The 22089-nt window shown below is 51.5% G+C and overlaps 1 protein-coding gene across 1 annotated transcript in view; it reads left to right on the top strand.

The window, feature by feature from the left end:
- The first annotated feature begins 2139 nt into the window (after positions 1 to 2139).
- Positions 2140 to 22089, top strand: part of LOC119707937 (collagen alpha-1(VII) chain-like) — a 50558-nt gene continuing 30608 nt past the window's right edge. The window contains exons 1-17 of the mRNA XM_038153599.1: positions 2140 to 2267; positions 3796 to 3976; positions 4485 to 4644; positions 5335 to 5428; positions 6426 to 6599; positions 7540 to 7700; positions 9069 to 9198; positions 11194 to 11310; positions 11810 to 11965; positions 12640 to 12756; positions 15772 to 15918; positions 16480 to 16599; positions 17232 to 17390; positions 19615 to 19743; positions 19974 to 20123; positions 20862 to 20999; positions 21379 to 21525. Coding sequence (XP_038009527.1) covers positions 2198 to 2267; positions 3796 to 3976; positions 4485 to 4644; positions 5335 to 5428; positions 6426 to 6599; positions 7540 to 7700; positions 9069 to 9198; positions 11194 to 11310; positions 11810 to 11965; positions 12640 to 12756; positions 15772 to 15918; positions 16480 to 16599; positions 17232 to 17390; positions 19615 to 19743; positions 19974 to 20123; positions 20862 to 20999; positions 21379 to 21525 — 2350 coding nt within the window. The 5' untranslated portion in view covers positions 2140 to 2197. The remainder of the gene's footprint in view (positions 2268 to 3795; positions 3977 to 4484; positions 4645 to 5334; positions 5429 to 6425; positions 6600 to 7539; positions 7701 to 9068; positions 9199 to 11193; positions 11311 to 11809; positions 11966 to 12639; positions 12757 to 15771; positions 15919 to 16479; positions 16600 to 17231; positions 17391 to 19614; positions 19744 to 19973; positions 20124 to 20861; positions 21000 to 21378; positions 21526 to 22089) is intronic.

Raw genomic sequence — 22089 nt, 5'->3', positions numbered from 1 at the left:
TGTCATTTGGTCATTTTTGGGGTCACCCAGTTTTCCCAAGCATGGCTTGTCTGGGAGTGGAAAGCCCAGGGGATGGATGGATGGATGGATGGATGGATGGATGGATGGATGGATGGATGGATGGAGAGTGTGACTCTTCGGGATTTGGGATGAGGCATCTGCAGGTGGAGCCGAAGCTCTGGGATGTTCTCACCTCAGGCCTCACCTTTCTGTGGAATTAATAATTAAATTAATGGGAAAAGTTGTAGATTTGGGTTCAGATTTGGCTCCAGCTCAGGGACTGGGGGATCCCTTCCTGACTGGGCAGGGGATGCCTCTGGATCAGCCTCTCCCATTCCCTGCCCATAAAGCAGGGAATCACGGAGGGGTTTGTGTTGGAAGGGACTTTAAAGCCCATCCAATTCCTACCTGGCCACGGGGCGTTGGGTCAGGAGATGGGAATGTGGGAATTCCATTCCCAAACTCTCCTTGCTGCCTCCTTCCATGTCCTTATTCCAGCAAAAGCGAATCTGGAGGCAGGGAAACGGCGGCAGATTGCTGCTGGGAGAATTCTCCTGTCCCAAACCCAGGAGGCTCCCAGGGGATGCAGAACCTTTGGGATCTTTGTTTCCTTTGTCCCGGCTCCTGTTCCACTCAGGAGCACTTGGAAATGTGAATAACCTGGAAAAGTTCCAGCTGGAGGAACCAGAGCAGCGCAGCCCTGGCTGCCAGCCAGGCACTCAATCTCTTCATCCATCACTTTCCAACCCCCTTTTTTACCCCCTTTTTTAACCCCCACCTCCTTCAAATCCAACGATTTCCCACAAATCCCCTCCTGTCCTTGGCCATGAATCCTGCTTCCCTGGAGATATTTCCTTTTTGAGAATGTATCATCCCATTCCACCTTTTCTAAGGGAAAACAGATGAACAAACATCACCCCCTGGATGCCCCACGTGGCAGCAGGGTGACAAAACTGCAGATATCCCGTTCCTTATTCCATGAGTCCATCTGATGAGCGGTGATCCCCAACAAAATTCCCATCTGGAGTCACCCACCCCAAACCTTCACTGGGATTTCTTGCAGGAATTGCAGCTCAGGGCACCAAACCCCTCCCTTGCTGTTTGCAGCAGCTGCACGGGCAAATCTGACTTTTTTTTCCCCCTCCAATTGTGCTTCTTGGAGAGGGAGGAAGGGTTTGCCTGGAGATGATCTTCCCAAGACACACCCAGCTGGAATTTTCTGCTTGGAAAAGCCTCGAAATTTGGCTTTAAAAGGTGTTTTTAGTGTGAAAATCTGATTTGTGGGGAGTCACCCCACAAATGGACCGGGATAAAGGAGAGGAGGGTCTGGATGTCATTCCCAGGACTCACCAGGTGTTCTCCTGCTTTTCCCCTGGATGCTTCCATGCTGAAATCTTCCAACCCAAACTCCTGGAACATTCCTTGTCACAGGAATCTTAGACAGACTCCTTATTCTCATTAATCCCTGGTGTTAATTGGAATGAAATCCCTGGAAAAGAACAAAGCTGGGTGAAGCCATTGAGATTTATTTTTTCCCTGAATCCATAATTTCCACCTTGGATGTTGTCCACGCTTCCCTGGGAACAGGTGAGGCTCAGAGCAGCAGAAGAATATTTGATTGCCCATTAAAAAAAAGAATGAAATTCCTTTTGGCAGCACCACAGGGAGAATTCCCTGCTTTCCAGATGGGGAATTCTGCAGCAATTCTGGGGAGTCATTAAACCACCAGCAATAACCAAAATTCCAGACTCCTCTGGCATGGTGGGCTGGATCCTCAAGGAAGTTCATCCCGGATTTAGGAGCCTGGAGATGAGGGTTGGATGCTGGTGATTCCTGATTTTCCTGGCTTTTCTCACGGATTAACTGAAGTGGGAAGTTTCTCCTGCTTTTATCTCACCACCAATATTCCCGTTTGGGCTTCATTGCCTCAGGTGGATGTTGGGAAAGGAGGGGCAAAGCTGAAATCTCAGCATTAGCAAAGAAATGAAGGAATTCAAGGATTTATGGATCTTAATCCAAATTTTCCAAGACAGGAGGAGCCTTTTCAGCTGGACAGAAGCTTTTCCTGGCACTGAGGGTGGGCGGGAGCGTCACCCTCAGGTGGCCCCAGCTCCAACCTCTTTCCCTCTGCAGGTGAGGGACTCTCCAGGCTTTGTGCTGACTTCCAGGAATTCCCGGGAGCTGCTTCCCAAGGGAAATGTTGTGTGCCCAGATCCTCGTCCTGGCGGTGGCCACGGGGCTGTTCCGAGCTGGAGCTGTTCATGAAGGTGAGTGACAAGTGACACCACGGGTGCAGCACCTGGGACATTTTGGGGAGTAAAATCCCTTTTCCAAGCCGATTTTCCTGCTCCTGGCATGGATCCACTCATGGATCTGTCAGGGTGGAGCTGTGGTGCCTTTAACTCCTGGATCCTCTTAGGTTGGGATCATGTGGATAACAGAGCACCTCCAAAGGAATTCAGGGCCTGAATCCCTGCTCTGGGATTCATGGAGAAATCAGGGCTCTGCTCAGCATCCTGCCTCTGCTCCAGCTCCTGCTCCAGAGGAAAGTAGGGAAAAAGGGAAAACAAATCCCCTCTGAATTCCAAGACCTGGTTCCAGCCACCACGCAGGAAATGGGAGAGGAAAAACCTTAAGGAAGCCTTGAATCCTTCTCCTGTTTTTTTAGGGAGTCAGGATGGCACAAGGGTTCACCTCCCCAGCTCCATGCAAGCCCACAAAGAGCTCTTGGGGATGAGGGGCTGGATCCAAAAAGCAGGAGGAAAAAGAATTCCAGGGAAGAGCCTCATGGATGACCCAGGGTGTATTTTTGGTCTCAGGAGGGAGATCCTTGGGAGCATCCTCCAGAGGGAATCCAGAGCTCCCAGAATTGTCCCAGGCTGGGTGGGATCCTCCTTTTCCCAACAACCCCCAGGTCTGGAGGTGCAAATCCATCTAAATCCGTTAAATTCAACAAGGAGTTAATGGAATCTTCAGCATCAGCTCGGAAATTAACTTGATTAAGCTGCTGTCCATCAATTAACCAAGAAACTCGACTCTAATGCTGTTTAATTCTGGGCTGGGAGCAGGGCAATAAATCAGCCTTTGGAGATGTCTCTGGCAAAGCCGTGATGGATGGAACGGGATTGTTCTGGAGGTGCATGGAAAATTCCAGCTCCCATCCTATCCCCCTGTGATTAATAGAGCTGTCCAGGGTGGGATTTTCTCCAGAAGGTACTGATCCAAATATCTTCAGCATCCCACATTTCCCATGACAGCTCCAGGTGCCTGATCCAAGCAGGAATTCCAGGGTTTTTGGGAAGTTTTGCCCAAAAAAAAAAAAAAAAAAAAAAAAAAAGGAAAAGCCCCCAGATGAGCTGAGCTGGGATTGTCTCATTATAGGGAAAAGGGCACCATGCCACCCTTTGGAATCCCTTATTTGTTGTTTTCCTCCTCATTATCTCTGGATGCAAATGAGGGTGGGGTGAGGAAGACTCTCAGAAATCAGGATGGATGGAGGAAGCTCTGCCATGGACAGGGACCTTCCACTATCCCGGGTCGTCCTGGCCTTGGACACTTCCCAGGATGGGGCATCTCTGGATGAGAAGCTTCTCCTGGGTCAGAACATCCAAATTAGGATTGGATGGAATTAGGAGGAAATTAAGGAGAAATAAGGAGAGCACAACACTCTGGGCAGCACCTAAACGTGGTCTCTCCATCTCCTTCCCTTCGGTATCCTGGGAATTCAGGTGGCTCTGGGGGGTGTCCCTCATTCCGTGGTGTGGGATGAGCCTCCCTGTCCCTCTCGTCCCCCAGCCTGCAGGACAGCAGAGGTGGCCAAGGTCCTGTTCCTCGTGGGGCAGTCGGAGGGTGCAGGGAAGGGGAGCTCCCAGCTGCTCCAGGATTTCATCGGGAGCGTGGCCAGATCCTTCGAGAATGCGGATTTGGGAAGAGGAGGCGTCCAGCTGGGCCTGGCTCTGTATGGGGAGACACCAAGGTGGGTCTGAGCATCCTCCTCCAGCTACTCCTGGATTCCTGGAATCCAGCTCATGGATGAAGAGCTTCTGCAGCTCTGGGGAACCTCTGAGCAAGAGCTGAACCCTCAGCAGAGTCATCCACAGGGAATTCTTTCAGGGCAGGAAGGATGGGTTTAACATTCCAATTCCAGGTTTTAGATCCTGGCTTGTGGTACCAGGGTCTGGAGCTCATTCCATGCATTCCCTGACCACTGTGAGGAGATCTTCTTGGCATGGGTTAAATCCATGGAATGGTTTGGGTGGGAAGGGACCTTAAAGACCATTTCATTCCAGCTTTCATGGGCAGGGACACATTCCCCTATCCCAGGGTGCTCCAAGCCCCGTCCAGCCTGGCCTAGGACACTTCCAGGGATCCAGGGGCAGCCACAGCTGCTCTGGGCAGCTGCAAACTAAATGTCAACATTACTGCTGGTTGTGGCCATTTTCAGTGCACCCCTTGCTCTTTATTCCCCCATCTCTCATTCCCAGGATGAGTGTGGAGCTCACGGATTACGCGACCATCAAAGAAACGCTGGATGCAGTTCAGGATCTCTCCTTCCAAGGCAGCAGCCTCCAAACAGGATCAGCCCTGGCTTTTGCAGCTCGGGCCTTGGCCCACCAGGACACCCTGGGAGAGGAGGCAGCAAAGGTGGGTGAGCTCCTGAGGTGTTGTCCAGGGAGCAGCTGGGTCATCCCAGAATCCTGGAATGGTTTGGGTTGGAAGGGAACTCAAAGATCATCCAGTGCCACCCCTCTGCCATGGGCAGGGACACGGTCCACCATCCCAGGCTGCTCCAAACCCTGTCCAACCTGGCCTCGGACACTTCCAGGGATCCAGGGACAGACACAGCTTCTCTGGGAATTCCATCCCAGCCAGGAATTCCTTCCCAACATCCCATCCATCCCTGCCCTCTGGCAGTGGGAAGCCATTCCCACTTTGTCCCATCGCTCCATCATCTTGCAAGTTGTCCCTCTCCACTGGGAAGAATTCTTTCCTAGTATCCAATCCAAACCTAGTCCTCCCTTGGGAGCTGCTCATGAGGACTTGTAGGGATGAATCCTCTCCCTGTGCTGGCAGGAATTTCCTCCTGGGGTTCCTGTCCTGAGCAGAGATGAGACACGAAGGCAGGAGGGCCATGCAAGAAGATCCTCAGAGGAGCAGCTCTGCTCCTTCCCAGCTCATGGCAATGATTCCGTGGGAGTTTCCCCAGAGGTGGTGGGTTTTTGAAGGATTTAATTCCAAGAGAGGGATTTCAGGGATGCAAAACCCCACAGCTCTCACCATGACCTCCTGATGTTGGGCCTGTTTCTCCCCTGGCTCTTATCCCAACCCTTGCAGGTGGTGGTTCTGATCACGGATGGGAAATCCAGCGATTCCGTGGAAGAGGGAGCCCGGATCCTGCAGGATGGGGGCGTGACAGTGTTTGCTGTGGGTACGTGTGGCCACCAAAACCTCTGTGTGACCAACCCTCGTTCTTCTCCCTGGGGAATACTCCTGATTCACAACATCCTCTTCCTAAAAACCACTCCCAGCCCCAGGTCAGCCTTTGGAAACCACTGCAAGTCCAGGAAAATTGTTGTGTTCTTGGATATTGTTGTTGTTGTTGTTGTTGTTGTCGATAACTGATTTATTCAGTAAGAATCTGTGGGTTTGTATCTGTCAAAGCCACTTGGGAATTCAGAAGGGGTTCAATAAATGGTTCCATAAAAGTCAAAATGTTTTGATGTGACATTTAGAAAAAAAAAAACAAACAATTGAAAATGCTTTTGCTTCTGGAGGTTTCTCTTAATGGGACTCAGAGATTGACTCAAAAATGTCCCTCAGAATAATTCCATGAGCAACGAAAGGTTCCACTGCTCCCCCATCCCCGAGAGTGAAATTCCACCAGCCAAATCCTTCCCTTCCCCAGATGTTTCAGGGAATGACAGGAATGGTGGTGGGGTTTCAATACAAAGAGCAACCAGGTAGATTTGAACCAATGTGAGATGAAAACTGGGGAAGGATTGGTTTGTTGGGTGGGTTGTTCCCCCTTTTTTTTGTTCAACCACAGGAACACCCTGGAATTTTCAAACAGCCTCCCCAAATCCTGTTGTCTGCTCAGCACAGGAAGTCTCTGTACCCAATGGGAAGGACAAGGCTGGATCGTGCCCTGTTCCTTTTTTCCCCATCTCTCAGCCCATTAGCAGCACTGACACAATCTCTATGAAACCTCTGGAGAAATCATGACCTCTTTTCCCTGGTGGGAGAGGCTTCCTGTGCTTCCCCCATCCAGCTTGATACCCCATTCCTTGTTCCCTCCTTTTCCTTGGCAGCACACCCAAAATTGGTGTCAAACTCAAAGCCCAGCACATTGCTCCCCGTTTCCAAAGCCTGCCCTGCCCCATGGATGGTGTTTGATGTCCTCTTTTCCCACTCTTTCCCTCCCCTAGGGATTAAGGATGCTGATAAGAACGAGTTGGGCAGGATTGCTTCAGATCCCACTGCGGAGCACGTGCTTTACGTGGAAGATTTCCAGCTGCTCCCAAGTGTGGCTCCCAAACTCTCTCGGAGGCTCTGCTTCACCGCCTCGGAGCCACCACGTCCTGTCAAGCAGAGGGTGCAAGGTGTGTCCAGGTTCTCCCTTGATCCTGCTTTCCATCTGCTCAAACCAGTCTCTGGATGTGCTTCCATGGGGATGAACTTCCCACATCCCTCTGAGGCAGCTGGAGGAGTTGGGTGATCCTAGAGGAATGAGCAGCTCCTGCTTTGGGACAGAGGTCCTGGGTGTTTTTCTTGTGGCTGCCTCTCCATGGTTTGTTTAGGGATACCAGATCCTGGGATTTTGATGCTGGATCGAACAAAAGGAGCAGCAATGGGATGGAGCAGCACTTCTGCTCCTTGGGGTATTTTGTTGTGGGATTGTCACAGGGAATTCTGGCAGCACAGCTTGAGGTCTGGGGAAGAGCTCCGTTCCCTGCTGAACATCCAAAGAGGTGTCCAAAGAGATTTCCAGAGAGATCCTGACACTGCAGTGAATCCAGAGGTGATGGCACTGAATTCCTGCCCCTTTTTGTCTCACCAACTCATGAGAAGCTGAGTTCAAAGCTTGGGGTAGAAATGGGGAGAATTTCACCTGAGACTTTAAAGGGTGGGGTTTTTTTTGTTTCTTCTGTGGTTCTGCAGCACTTCAGGGCTTCCTGTGACATTCCATGGAAAATCCAGGCTTCCTGTGACATTCCATGGAGAGTCCAAGCTTCCTGGCAGATTCCTCCAGTGTTGGGAAGGAGAAGGGCAGGGAGGAGCTGCTGCCCCGTGCATTAACCAGGAGTTCACTGGGAAAGTGTAGCCAGAACCAATTTTGGTTTCTTGCTTTGTGCTGTCAAAAAAACTGGCCAAAAAATTTCCTGTTGGAGCATCTCCTGTCTGGAAACAGATCCCAGGTGTCCCTGTGCTCCCAACCTGAGTGACACCCATGGCTTTCTCTGTGTGGAATGTGTTGACTCCATGCATGAACTTCACATGTGGTGGAATCCAATCCGACCTCTTTCCTTTGTGTTTTTGCAGCTGAGCAGATCCTCGGCCCTCGGGAGCTGCGTGTCAGCGAGCACGGCCACAGCTCCCTGAGGCTCTCGTGGGTGGCAGCCACGGGCAGGGTGACAGGGTACCGTGTCCATGTCCACCCCTCGCTGCCACCGGGGCAGCCGGAGCCAGAGCACCAGCGGCTGGTAGGGTCATGTTCCCATTTTCCAGGGCACCAGCTGGGTTTCAGTTCCCAATGTTGGGTTTCAGTTCCCAATGTTGGGTTTCAGTTCCCAATGTTGTGGGGTCATCCCGTGTTGAGGGCACACCCCTGTTAGGAGGTGGTACCACGTCCCTCAGCCATCCTGGGCACAGAGGGATTGGCAGGAATTCCTGAGGGTTGAAGTGGAAGTGGAGATCCACCAGTTTCAGTCCCCAGTGTTGGATTGCAGTTCCCAAAGTTGGGGGTTCATCCCGTGTTGAGGGCACAGCCTGGTTAGGAGGTGGCACCATGTCCTTCAGCCATCCTGGATCCTTCAGCCTCATCCTCATCCTGGGACAGCGGGATTGGCAGGAATTCCTGAGGGTTGAAGTGAAACTGTAGATCCATTATGGATGTAGATCCACCAGTTTCAGTTCCCAAAGATGGGGGGGGGTTCATCCCGTGTTGAGGGCACAGCCCAGTTAGGAGGTGACACCATGTCCCGCAGCCATCCTGGTCACAACGGAATTGGTGGGAATTCCTGAGGGTTGATGTGAAGCTGTAGATCCACCATGGGCGTGGATCCATCGTGGGATCCACCAGTTACAATTCCCAGTGCTGGGTTTCCTTTCCCAATGTTGTGGGGTCATGCTTGGTTAGGAGATGGCGCTCAACCTTCCCAATATCCAATCCTTTCTCTCCTTATCTTTATGATGCCACCACTCAGTCCCATCCAACCTCTCTGGCATCATCTCCTGCCCCTCCTGCTGCCAGAGTTGTTCATTCTGGTAAGATCTCCATGGATTTCGGGATTTTCCATGTCCTTGTGTGAGGGATGCTGCTGTGTGCTCCAGCTCATCCCACACTGCACAAAGTTTGGGAGTTAGACTGAAGGGTAGAAGATACTTGCCCTAAAAGCTTTGATTCCTAATAATAGAACAAAGCTATGAAAGCTTAAATTATTAAGGTGGAGATTATTAATTGTATTAATTATTAAAATTGCATTTAACTGGAATGATCATCCTTGGCAGCTTCTGTGTTTTGCCTGTTATTATGAGATCCTGAAGTTCTGTTTCCATCTCTTGCCCTCAGGTTACATCAAAAATTCCTTCTCTGAGCTTAAAAGGAACTTTCTTGGTTGTTTTTCCTTCCTTTTCTTCAAAGGAACTTGAGATCACCTTTACCCTTAATGCACTCTCCATATTTTTTTTTCCTGGGCTATTCCGTGGGCTCTTCCACAATTTGAGGATCACAACATCTGGGTGAGGGTCATAAGAGCCTCCTGCTCATGGAAGTCACCTTGAGCAGGTGTGGAAGGTGACCTGTGGTTCATCTTTGGCGTAACAGTGTCCCTTGTCGCCCTGTGTGACAGATGGAGGTGGATGGGGACACAACCACGGTGCTGGTGACACATCTGAAGCCCAGCACCAAATACGTGCTCACGGTGAGGGCCAGCTACGGAGGGGCCCTCGGGGAGCCAGCAGCCACCCGAGGGAAAACGAGTGAGTGTCCCCTGGGCCATCCCTGTGGAAAACACCCATCCCAGAGCTGGAGAGGAGGGAGGGAGGGATGAGGGAGGGAGGAATGGATGGTGGGATGGGTTGAGAGATGGAGGCTTGGAAGGAAGGATGGATGGAGGGATGGAGGGATGGGTGGATGAGGGATGGAGGCTTGGGAGGAGGGATGGGTGGATGGAGGGATGGGTGGATGGATGGATGGTGGCATGGTGGGATGGATGAGGGAGGGAGGGAGGAACGGATGGTGGGATGAATAGCAGGATAGATGGATGATGGAATGGTGGGATGGACGGATGGGTGGATGGATGAGGCATGGATGGATGAGGGATGGAAGCATGGTGGGATGGATGGTGGGATGCTGAGATGGGTGGATGAGGGAGGGAGGGAGAGAGGAATGGATGGTGGGATGGATAGCAGGATAGATGGATGATGGAATGGTGGGATGGGTGGATGGATGAGGCATGGATGGATAGAGGCTTGGATGGATGGATGAGGGATGGAGGCATGGATGGAAGGATGGAAGGCTGGATGGATGGATGGATGAGGGAGGGAGGGAGGAATGGATTGTGGGATGGATAGCAGGATAGATGGATGATGGAATGGTGGGATGGATGGAGGCATGGATGGATGGATGGATGGATTTGGAGCTTCAAAGATTATTAGAGAAGCTTCCATTAAGTCCTGAGGTGCAGAAAGCTCCTTGGCTTTCAAAACTCCTCCAAGAGGAGCCTGGATGGGGCTGGATCCAATCCCAACCCCAGACTGTCAACAGATTAAATCTAAGGAATTATAGAGGTGTGGTTGAACCTTTGTGCAAGGATTAAAGATGGCAAATCAGGTTTATTTCTATTATATAACATTTATATTAAAATTAATGATTTCTTATTATAAATGAGTAGCTGAAAAGATCTTAATCAGAATTATTTACTGCACAGCAGAAAAGCCAAATCTACCAGGACAGGACAGAATCATGCACTTTATCGAAGTAATTATACTATAGTAATTATATTGAAGTAATTATATTAAAGTAATTGTAATGAAATTAGCAGAAAACACTCCAATTATTGAAGTAGAGATTGATGTCACTCACCCAGACCAATGTCCAGGGGCAGATCTCTTCTGCTGACCCTCAAGGGGTGACTTTGAGTGGTGTCCCCACCCAAAGCAGGAATCTCCATTCCCAAGAAGGGATACGGGATATGTCAGGAGAACATTTGAAAGTGAGACTGGGCTTTCATCACCTCTGCTTTTAGGGATTTTCAGAGTTTAAGGGGTTCACTAATCCCACTCTGCTGCCTGGATGAAGCTCCAATCCTGCTTTGCCCGAGGGGTTTTGTAGAGAATTATTCCTTTCTTCCCTGCCTTTTGTTCCTCCCCGCACCCCCTGCGACGTCTGGGATTGTTTGTCTTCTTGAGGGAAGATCTCTGACAGGATGAATAAATAAAGCTCCTCAATGAGGTTTGACTCATCTGTACTTGCCAGGAAGAAGATGGAATGTCTTTATGGGTGGAAATAAAGCCATTTGATCTCTCCTCTTATTATCCCCAACACGAAGCCAGAGGCAGGAGCCATAAATCCGTCTGCCATGGCTGGCTGGATCCAAATGGGCTCCTCTCCCTTGGAACTGTGGCCGTGGGAGCCAAGCAGGCTTTGATTCATGGCTTTGATTCCTGCTCAGTCTGCAGGAACTGCGGAGTTTCCCCTGCCCAGGGTAGATTTCCTCTGCTTGTGAGAGGATATTTCAGATCCCAACAGCATTCCCAGAGAAAACTCCCAAACTTTCTGCCCTGGGATGATTCGTCCCTATTTTCAAGTGGAAAAAGAGTTGGTAGGGGGGGACCGTTGGTATTAAGGAGTCAGAGTTGGTGCTTCTCCTCTTTGTGTCTCTCTGTCCCTGAAGACAAAAGATTTTCCAAGGATCTTTTCCAATATTCCGGCACTGCCACCTCCATTTCTGCCCTATTCTTGTGTCCCCAAAGCTCCTGTGCCTCCAGTCACCAATTTCCGTGTGATAGAAGAAGGACTTTTCAGCCTGAGGGTGGCTTGGACACCTCCCGTGGGCAAACTGGAGGGCTACAAGATCTACATCCCCAGGGGTGAGTTTTATTAATTTTTATTAATTTTAATCAATTTTTAATTGATTTTTCTTATTTTTTTCTTTGCGTTTGCTTTAAAAGGAGCAGTGATCCAAGGGAAGCTCCTGTGAATTCCTGGCATGACTCTGGAAAAAGTCCAGGATAGACTTTTCCAAATATTGTGGTTCTTCCAGGATAGAGGAGAGTCCTTGGAAGGACTTTTCCTTGGAAGAACAAGCTGAGGATGACGGTGTGAATTCCTTCTTTGCCCTGGCACATCCAGATGCTTTTCCCTCTCAAGTGCCTGCTCTGGTGGGGATTTGGGATGAGTTCAGGATGCCTCCCACTCCCCTCTGTGGGATCTGAGGGCTGAGACAGCACAGCCAGAATTCCAAGCAACACCACATGGATTGGGAGACTCCAACCACGCCCCTGAGCCGTCTCCATGGTGTGAAGACCTCCCTGTGGGATTTAGCCTCGTGGGAAGGCTTCACCATCCCTTTTCTCCTTGATTTTGCAGCCAACAAGCCCGGGGTGACCCTTGAGCAGATCCTGCGGGGTGATGTCTCTTCCCACCTGCTGGAAAACTTGCAGGAGGACAGGGAATACAGCATCAGCATCTACGCCGTGTATCCTGAGGGCCCGAGCCAGCCCGTGGCTGCTCTGGGGAGGACACGTAAGAGCTGGGACCCTGTGGTTGGTCCTTTTTGTCCCCAGCTGTCGTGTCCTCACCTCAGAGTTGGTGCCCTCGTGCACCAGGATCTTCCCAATTCCATCCTAACTCTTCCCTCATGGACACCCTCGGTGCCATCCTGCAGTTTGGGGGAATGTGGGAGATGGTTTTCCCTCCTGTTTTGCACCCAACTTCACAAAGTTGTTTGGTCCCAGACAGGGGACAGGGACAGATTGGGCTGTTCTAGCTCTGGTTTATGAGATGCCTTCAGCCCCTGGGCAGGAGCTCCTGGAAATCCCTCTCATGGAATCGTTAGGCTGGAAAAACCCTCTAAGATCCCTGAATCCAACCATCCCCAGCCACGTCCCCAAATGCCACATCCAGGTGGCTTTGCAATCTCTCCAGGGATGTGACTCCACCACTGCCCTGGGCAGCCATTCCAGTGCCTGACCACCCTTTCCATCAAGAAGTTTTTCCCAAAATCCAATGTAAACCTCCTCTGGCACAGCTTGAGGCCATTCCCTCATTCCGTGGGAGCAGAGCCCAGTCCCACCCGGCCACCTCCTTTCAGGTGTTCCCTTCACCCAGCTGAGCTGGAGGAACATTCGTGAACAGCCGGCAAAGCCCTCCACTCCCAAATGGATGCTCTGAAATTTTCCTCCCTGTCCTCCTTCCAGTGAAGCTCCTGCCCGTGGAGAGCCTCTTGCTGCAGAACGAGACCACGGACACGCTCCAGGCCCGGTGGAGCCCTGTGCGGGGAGCAACGGGATACAGGCTCACCTGGACATCAGCAGGTACAGATGGGCTGGGATTCAGGCTCACCTGGACATCAGCAGGTATGGATGGGGTAGGATTCAGGCTCACCTGGACATCAGCAAGGACAGGGGTGGGATTCAGGCTCACCTGGACATCAGCAGGTTCGGATGGGGTGGGATTCAGGCTCACCTGGAATGGATGAGTGGGATTCAGGCTCACCTGGACATCAGCAAGGACAGGGGTGGGATTCAGGCTCACCTGGAATGGATGGGGTGGGATTCAGGCTCACCTGGAATGGATGGGGTGGGATTCAGGCTCACCTGGACATCAGCAGGTATGGATGGGGTAGGATTCAGGCTCACTTGAACATCAGCAAGGACAGGGGTGGGATTCAGGCTCACTTGAACATCAGCAAGGACAGGGGTGGGATTCAGGCTCACCTGGACATCAGCAAGGACAGGGATGTGATTCAGGCTCACCTGGACATCAGCAAGGACAGGGATGTGATTCAGGCTCACCTGGACATCAGCAGGTTTGGATGGGGTGGGATTCAGGCTCACCTGGAATGGATGAGTGGGATGCAGGCTCACCTGGACATCATCAGCAAGGACAGACAGGGTGGGGATCAGGCTCACCTGGACATCAGCAGGTATGGATGGGCTGGGATTCAGGCTCACCTGGACATCAGCAGGTACAATCAGGGTGGGATTCAGGCTCACCTGGACATCAGCAAGGACAGACAGGGTGGGATACAGGCTCACCTGGAATGGATGAGTGTGACACAGGCTCACCTGGACATCAGCAGGTAGGGATGGGGTGGGATTCAGGCTCACCTGGACATCAGCAGGTAGGGATGGGGTGGGATTCAGGCTCACCTGGACATCAGCAGGTAGGGATGGGGTGGGATTCAGGCTCACCTGGACATCAGCAGGTAGGGATGGGGTGGGATTCAGGCTCACCTGGACATCAGCAGGTAGGGATGGGGTGGGATTCAGGCTCACCTGGACATCAGCAGGTAGGGATGGGGTGGGATTCAGGCTCACCTGGACATCAGCAGGTACAGACAGGGCTGGGCTGTGTATCAGTGAGCAGGGCATGGAAAGATGGGAGCTGTGAGATTCCCAAGGTGTTGGATGCGCTTTGGATTGGATTGGATTCCATCTGTGTCCAGAGGGAATTGGGGTTTTTCTGGGGGGGTTGTGACCAGTGGAGTTTTCTCTGCCATGGATACAAAAGCTCCTGCTGTGGCTCTGCGTGGAGCAGGCTGGTGGATATCCAGCCTTGTTACATGGAATTATTATTCCATGGATTTACTGGACCTGAGGAGCCTTGGAATGGCTGAGAGGAGCTGGGAAAACCCTCTCTGCAGAGCTGCACAGCCCTGAGTATTTGGGGTCACCCCTTTTTGGGGGGGGCGGGGGGCAACTGAGTATGTGATTTTTGGGGGGACAGCCTGTAAGTGCCTGTGCTCGTGGCTTTTCTCTCTGCAGCACTAAAACCAGGCTGCATCCCCCAGAATCCTCATTTTTAGGCAAATTTGGGAGTTTGGAGACAGATCCACCTTTGCAGCTGGAGCTTTTCTCCTGCCCTGAACCCAAAGGTATTTTCCATGGGAGGGGGAGCAGGAGTGAGAAATTCCAGTTTGATGGCAGATTTTGGCCTTGGGAGATGGATGTTTCTGGGGCTCAGGGATGTCACAACACCTGGGCTCTAGCCTTGTGAACAAAAACCACATTTTCCTCTCCCTCAGCTCCCCTGGTTATGGTGGAAGGAGACATCTCCCGCCAGGAAAGGTGGGGATTAGTGGGAGAACAGCTCCAAAGGTCACCAGGAGGGGAAAACCTTCACAGGGAAGGCATGAAACAGCTTTTATGGCTTTGTAATGAACCCAAACCTCAGCAGGCTGTGCCCAATATCCCAGCTAGGAATGAAGCTTGATCTGGGAGTAGGGACACTGAGGGGACAGTGGGACAACCACATCCCCTCCACCCCGAATTTCCAGCTGCTTTTTCACTTGGAACCCAATTCCAGGCGTGAAAAAATCCCAAGGGCAGCCCCCCCTGGCCTCTCGTCCAGTTCCCAAATTCCACCCCATCCCGGGTTTAGGGATGTGGTGATGGGATCCGGACCCTGCTGCCGGTCCCAAGCACGGGAGGGGTTTGGTTTTCCTCGTCTGACTTTTAAAACCAGGATTAGATGAACACAAACTGGAGGTGGGGGATGTGGAGAGCAGGTGGGAAAAGGGGGATGGGGCTCCGGGTGCTGCTGGAACAGAAAATGGGGACGTGGCACCATCCAGTGACCAAACTGGAAAAGGCATTTTCCCTCTTTTAGAGGTTTTCCTTGACATCCTGCTGCCTGCGCCTCCCTGCCACTGGGAATCGGGGTGGATCCGCAGGAATTCGGGTTTAGCTCTTCTCCTGCCGGGCACGTTTAGCTGAGCTGGGTTTAGCTCAGAACAAGGACATTAAAATTGGGCTTTGGGGCATCGCTGGCTTCAGTTCGTGCAGGGAAGGCAGGATGATTCCAGCACGGAGTCACCCCGGGCTGGGCAGGCTGTGGACCCCTTATGGGATCCCTCCCAGACCCCAACATGCCCGGTTTGGGGTTTTGCTGGTTTATTCCCTTTGCTTTGCAAATCCGTGAGTTGCCTCCTGATCCCTGAGCTCTTCCCGGGTGGGTGCGGATTATTTCCCCAACCCAGGGTGGTCCCGGTGTGCCACAGGGTGGGGTGGGCTGAGCCGGGGGACACGGGCAGGGGACGGGGGCTGAGCCGGGGGTCACGGATTGAGCCAGGGAATACGGGCAGGGGACAGGGGCTGAGTCAGGGGACAGGGGCTGAGTCAGGGGACGCGGGCTGAGCTAGGGGACACAGCCAGGGGACGTGGGCTGAGCCAGGGGACACGGGCAGGGGACATGGGCTGAGCCGGGGGACAGGGGCTGAGGCAGGGGACATGGGCAGGGGACACCGGCTGAGCCGGGGTACACGGATTGAGCCAGGGGACACGGGCAGGGGACAGGGGCTGAGCCAGAGGACACGGTTTCCTTCCCAGAGGGCAGCATCCAGGACGTGACCCTCGGCAGCTCCTACAGCTACTACATGATCCAGGGGCTGGAGCCGGGCATGGAGCACACGGTGACCATCAACCCCATCTTTGGGGACATCGAGGGACCGGTGGTGACTGGCAAAGCCACCACAGGTGAGTGTCCTGCAGCAGGGGTGGCATTCAGCCCCTGCAGACGTGGGGGGTGCTGGCACAGAGTTGGTGTCACTTTTGTCACTTCTCTGCGTCATTGGGTTTGGGGACGTCTGTTACTATAGGATATGAAATAACACAAAGCAGACACGCTGGTTTTTTTCAAGGTAAATGAGGATTCTTTAATTTCTGATTTTATTATTTTATTATTTTATTATTTTATTATTTTTATTATTTTATTATTTTAGTAAAATAATATTTATTATTTTATTATTTAATTTCTAATTTTATTATTTATTATTTATAGATTTCTAAAAGTGACAGTGGATTGGAGGGTGACAGTGCCACCTCTCCAATGACACTGGACAAACCAACAGTCTATCAAATTTCTCTTCTCCCATAAAAGAATGCAAAACAATGAGTTATTTACAGAAAGTGTGTGAGAAAGTTCGTTACAAGAATGTAAACATCAGAAGGCTTAGAAAATCTGAAAAAATCAGGGTGACAGACGTCTTTGAAGCTGTTGGGACCTCAATTGAACTGGGCAACTCTTCTCTCCTGCAGTGGCATCCAGCACTGTCCAGATGCTGAAAGTGAGCGAGATTTCCATCAACAGCCTCCTGGTGTCCTGGGATTCAGTCATGGGAGCCACCGGGTACAGGGTGGCCTGGGGTCCAACACCAGGTGAGATCCGTCTCTGCTCTCCCTGGAGTGGGAGAACCTCAGGAATGGTGGGGGTAGGGCAGGTCCAGCCCATGAACTGCTCCAAGCAGCCTCTCCCACAATTCCAGAGTGTCAACTGCAGCCAGGGATTATTCCTGGCTCTGAGGTACCAACCTGGCCCCAGCCCCACACACAGTGAGTCCCCAGGAGGGAGACAGGGAGCATTCCCAGTTTCCTGTGGCCCCTGGATGTTAGATGGTTTGGGTTCAGTTCCTCTCAACTGGTTTGGATCCTATAGGTGTTAAAATTCCAAACTAAATAACCACAGGAAAACTCTCCCTTGCCCTGGTGAACACATGGAATCCCTGCATCACTGAGGCTGGAAAAGACCTCAAGTCCAACCTGTGCCAATCCCCACCTTGTGATGGAAGTGCCACATCCAGTTGTTCCTTGGACACCTTCAGGAATGGGGACTCCCAACCTTCCTGGGCAGCCCCTGCCAACGCCTGAGCACCCTTTCCATGAGGAAATTCCTCCTGAATTGTCCTGGAGCAGGTGTCCTCCAGCAGAGGGAGCACGGTGGATTTCCCAGGACGCAACAGAGCTGCTCTCCAGCCTCTTTCTCCTCTTGTGTTTTATTTTCTCTTCCAAAGAATTCTTTGGCAAGGACCGTCCCCGTCACCTGTCCCTCGGCAGGTCGGTGACGTCCCACCAGCTCCGCAGCCTGGCCCCTGACACCGAGTACGTGATCTCTCTGTCCGTGCTCTTCGGCTCCGGGGAGGGCCCCGGGGTCACCACCTCGGCCAGGACCGGTGAGTGCAGGTGGGATGGTGGAGTAGCTACTACAGGACGTAACCTCTGTGTACCTGGTTCCACCTCGTGTGTCCCTGACTGGGGCCGTTCCTGTGCTCCGGGCTTGGGAAGAGCTTCAGATTTGTAAGATCCCAGACTGGTTGAGGTTCGGAAGGGTTGGAAGAGTTGGAAGGGTTGAAATGATTGGAAGAGTGGGAATGGTTGGAAGGTTCGGAAGGGTTGGAAGGTTCGGAATGGTTCGAAATGGTTGGAAGAGTAGGAAGGTTTGGAAGAATTGGAATGGTTGGAAGGTTCGGAAGGGTTGGAAGGTTCGGAATGGTTCAAAATGGTTGGAAGAGTAGGAAGGTTTGGAAGGTTTGGAAGAATTGGAATGGTTGGAAGGTTCGGAAGGGTTGGAAGGTTCGGAATGGTTCGAAATGGTTGGAAGAGTAGGAAGGTTCGGAAGGGTTGGAAGGTTCGGAAGGGTTGGAAGGTTCGGAAGGGTTGGAAGGTTCGGAATGGTTCGAAATGGTTGGAAGAGTAGGAAGGTTCGGAAGGGTTGGAAGGTTCGGAAGGGTTGGAAGGTTCGGAATGGTTCGAAATGGTTGGAAGAGTAGGAAGGTTTGGAAGGTTTGGAAGAATTTGAATGGTTGGAAGGTTCGGAAGGGTTGGAAGGTTCGGAATGGTTCGAAATGGTTGGAAGAGTAGGAAGGTTTGGAAGGTTTGGAAGAATTGGAATGGTTGGAAGGTTCGGAATGGTTCGAAATGGTTGGAAGGTTCGGAAGGTTTGGAAGGTTTGGAAGAATTGGAATGGTTGGAAGGTTCGGAATGGTTGGAAGGGTCGAAATTATTGGAAGAGCGGGAAGGTTCGGAAGGGTTGGAAGGTTCGGAAGAATTGGAAGGGTTGGAAGAGTTGGAAGGTTCAGAAGGTTTGGAATGGTTGGAAGGTTTGGAATGATTGGAAGGTTCAGAAGGGTTGGAAGGGTTGGAAGCCCATCTTGTTCCAACACCTTCCACTATCCCAGCTTGCTCCAAACCCCATCCAACCTGGCCTTGGACACTTCCAGGGATGGAGCAGCCACAACTTCTCTGGGAAACCTGTGCCAGGGCCTCCCCACCCTCACAGCCAGGAACTCCTTCCCAAAATCCAACCTCCACCTGCTTGTGTTCAGTTTAAAGCCACTGTCCCTTATCCAAAGTCCCTCCCCAGTGGTGACGTGCCCAATCTGCACTCACTGAGCTTCCAAATTATCCCAAAATTCACACCAATATTGAGTCCTCAACATTGTTAGAATCCATTAAAAAAAATAAATCTGAAGAATAGGAAATCTGGGAAAGATCTGCTGTAGGAAACCTAAGCTTCCTATCTACAGGAAGATGAAGAGGGTGGGACATCCTAATGCAGTCCTTTTTGCTTGGTCATAAGGGCTGTCTCCTTCCTCAAAGGATTCCATAATTCCAAAGGAATCCTTCTGGGAGATCAGATTCCCTGGACAAGAGGCAGCAGCTGCAAATCCTTTGTGTGAAATAGGGAAAGTTGATGGACAAACCTTGTCCATGTCTCTCAAACTTCTGCTGCCCTGGGAGCCCGGGAGAGGCAGCACCACTGATCCAAAAGCAGAGGTGGGATTCTTGGAAAAGGTTCCAAAGTGGCAGCAGGTGACTGGAAATCCTGGAATACCAAATGGAGAAAGTGGTCTGACCCTTGTGGGGAAGAGAACAGGGAATATTTCACAGCCAGGAGAGCTCTGGGTGGGTGTTTCACCTGGGGAACTGGGACATGGATCTCCTGACTCCATGGATCCCTGAACTGCCTGGCCTGGCCTTGCTCCCTCTGGATCTAGGGTAGAACGTGCTCCTTGATGACCTCAAGGAGTGGTGTCTCTCCAGGTGAGGATGAGGAGACACCAAGGATAAGCAAAGACACCATTTTTAACCCTTCAATGCAATTTTGACCCATTAACGTGTCAGTGATGAGCCTGCGGGCAGGAATCAGGATGCTCCTGATGTTGTCCCCATCACCCTGGCCTGTCCTGGCCTTGCTCCCTCTGGATCTAGGGCAGAACATGCTCCTTCACAACCTCAAGGAGTAAAAAGTGGTGTTTCTCCAGGTGAGAATGAGGAGACAGAGATAAACAAAGAGGCCATTTTCAACTCTTTGATATAATTTTGACTCATTAACGTGTCAGTGAAGAGCCTGTGGGCAGGAATCAGCACACTCCTGATGTTGTCCCCGTCCTGCAGCTCCTCTGGGATCTGTCTCCAACTTCAAGGTGACGTCCCACACCAGCACGTGCCTGTCCTTGGCCTGGAGTGCCACAGCTGCTGCCACCAAATTCAAACTCAGCTGGAGCCCCGTGGGAGCAGGAAAAGGTGAGCAGGGAAAGCACATTCCAGGCACCTTCCCAAATTCCTGGCCCGCTCCTGGGGGGTAGGAAAGAGATCCCACAGCTGGGAAACTTTGTCCTGTTGGAGGTCCTTCCTCTTCTTTGTTTTCATGGTTTTATTTACGGAGATAATCCCCAGAGCTCTGGGCAATGCAGCAATTTCCTTTGGAGGAAGGAAGTGAGCTCCAGGCTCTGAAATATCCCTGTTTTTTCCAGGAAAACAGGTTGCCAGGACTCGGTACCTGGGCAGCAGAGTGTTGGCTCATCGGATTGACCACCTGGAGCCCAACACCCTGTACAGGGTCAGTGTCCAGGCTGTGTTCAGCAGGACCGAGGGGCCCGAGGTGGCCCTGACCCACCACACGGGTAAGTCCTGCTGCAAAAACCCTCCTCCAGCTGGGAGGCAAAGCTTGGATTGGCTCCGAGCCTGGTGGTAAAAACACCACAGTTTTGGGTTCAGTCCTCGTGTTCATCCATTTAAGAGCTGGACTCCATGATCCTGGTGGATCCAGCTCAGGATATCCTGTGGATGGTGGTGGCATTGGCAGCCCTCACTGCTGGTGGCAATAATCCATGGGTGTTCCCATGGGAGGGAGTGGCACGTCCTTCTGGCATGTTGGACAGTCCTGGATTTATCAACACAATTCCCGGAGTTGTTTATCCAAAAGGACCTCAGGAATGCAGGAGCCTCCCCGCAGGCACCACCCAAGGTCACTCACCAGCCTGCACTCTTGAGGTTTTGGGAAATCCTTGGATTGTGGCTCTGCCTCTTCCAACTGGCTCCTTTCCGTGTCTTCTTCGCCTGAGTCCATCTCAGTGAGTTTTTCATGGAATTTGAAGATGTGTCTGGATGATCCATCCTCTCCTGGAGTTCTTTTCATGTCTCTCTGTGTCTCACCAGTGTGGTGTGGGCGGTGAGAGATGTGGATGGGGTTCCTCAGCTTGGATTCCATGGATCCATTAGGAATTTCAGCCTGGCATCCTGGATGATGTTTGGAAAGTAGATATTGAATGAATGCCCATATTTTTCTCCTCCACCACAGCTTGGAGCCATGGTGCTGCTCTGGGACCGAGCTGAAATCTTATCCTGGTTCATTTTTCCAGCTCCTCCTGGAGATTCCAACCCCATCCCAGCCATCCAGGACCTGAGGGTTACCGACACTGGAGTCAACACTTTGAAGCTGGCTTGGAAAAGGCTTCCTGGGATAAGTCACTACAAGATATCCTGGGAGCCATCCAATGGTAAGAATCCCAATCCTTGGTCAGGGAACACAAGGAACCTATAAAAATGGGGGGTTTGGCTCAGGAAATTCCTTTTTCCGTAGGTGAGGACTTCAGTGCCTACAGGGACAGGTTGGACTCCTCTAAACGAGTCCTGAGCTAAGCTTTAGGCTCTAACCAAGGATATAAATATAGTTAGGAATTCCAAGAATTAGTTCCTTTCCACATTTGTGACCAGATCTCTCTGCTGCCTGTGCCTCAGTTTCCCCGTGGGGAAAATGAGTTCCTCAGCCTCCTCCCTGGCCAGGTCCTGTCAGATGTGTGTGAAGCTGCTGTAACAATGGCTGTTCCACTTCCCTTTCCGTGGACACCATGGATTTTTTGGGATGTCTCCTCCCAGGTGACTCGGAATCCTCCCAGCTGGTCCCAGCAGAGGCAGTTTCCTTCACAATTCCCAAACTGAAGGACAACACCACCTACACCGTCTCTGTGTCCGCAGTGGGAAAGGGGCAGGAGGGAAACCCCACGGTCCTCACGGCCAAAACCTGTGAGTACGGGATTCATGGATTGGGATGAGAGCATCTCTGCAGGGGAGTGAAAGAAAAAGAGCAGTTTTGGCTGATAGATTCCTTATTCTTGGAATTCCAGAACGTTTTGGGGCCTTGAAGGGGCTTTGAAGATCCTCCACTTCCAGCACTATCTCTAGACAAGGTTGCTCCAAGCCCTGTCCAACTCAGCCTTGTTTCTTTTGAGATCCCACCAAAAAACAGACATTGATCCTTTCTACTTATTACCGAGGAATATTGGGATTTCCCTGTCTTCCCCTGCCAACAATTCCCATTTCTGTGGCACGTTAACTTGGAATTCCCTCTTTATGCAATATCTTGACCTTTTCCAGCAGGTAAAGGCCAACATCCCTCATGAGTTGTGCCAAAGCAGGCAGGTTTGAGACCAAACCAAGGAGAAAATAAGGGATGTGGAGCCAACACTGGGATTTCAGGGAGCATCTGGGGAAAAAAAAAATCACAGGAAAAACTTCATTACCCATCCCAAAAACCCCAAGTTTCAGTCAGTTTAAAGTCCAGACTGAAGATCTGACAAAATCTCCCCC

Source organism: Motacilla alba, chromosome 1A, assembly GCF_015832195.1.
Source record: "Motacilla alba alba isolate MOTALB_02 chromosome 1A, Motacilla_alba_V1.0_pri, whole genome shotgun sequence".
NCBI lineage: Eukaryota > Metazoa > Chordata > Aves > Passeriformes > Motacillidae > Motacilla > Motacilla alba.
The sequence above is the reverse complement of the archived record's forward strand: the minus strand, read 5'-3'. Positions and strand labels throughout refer to the sequence as shown.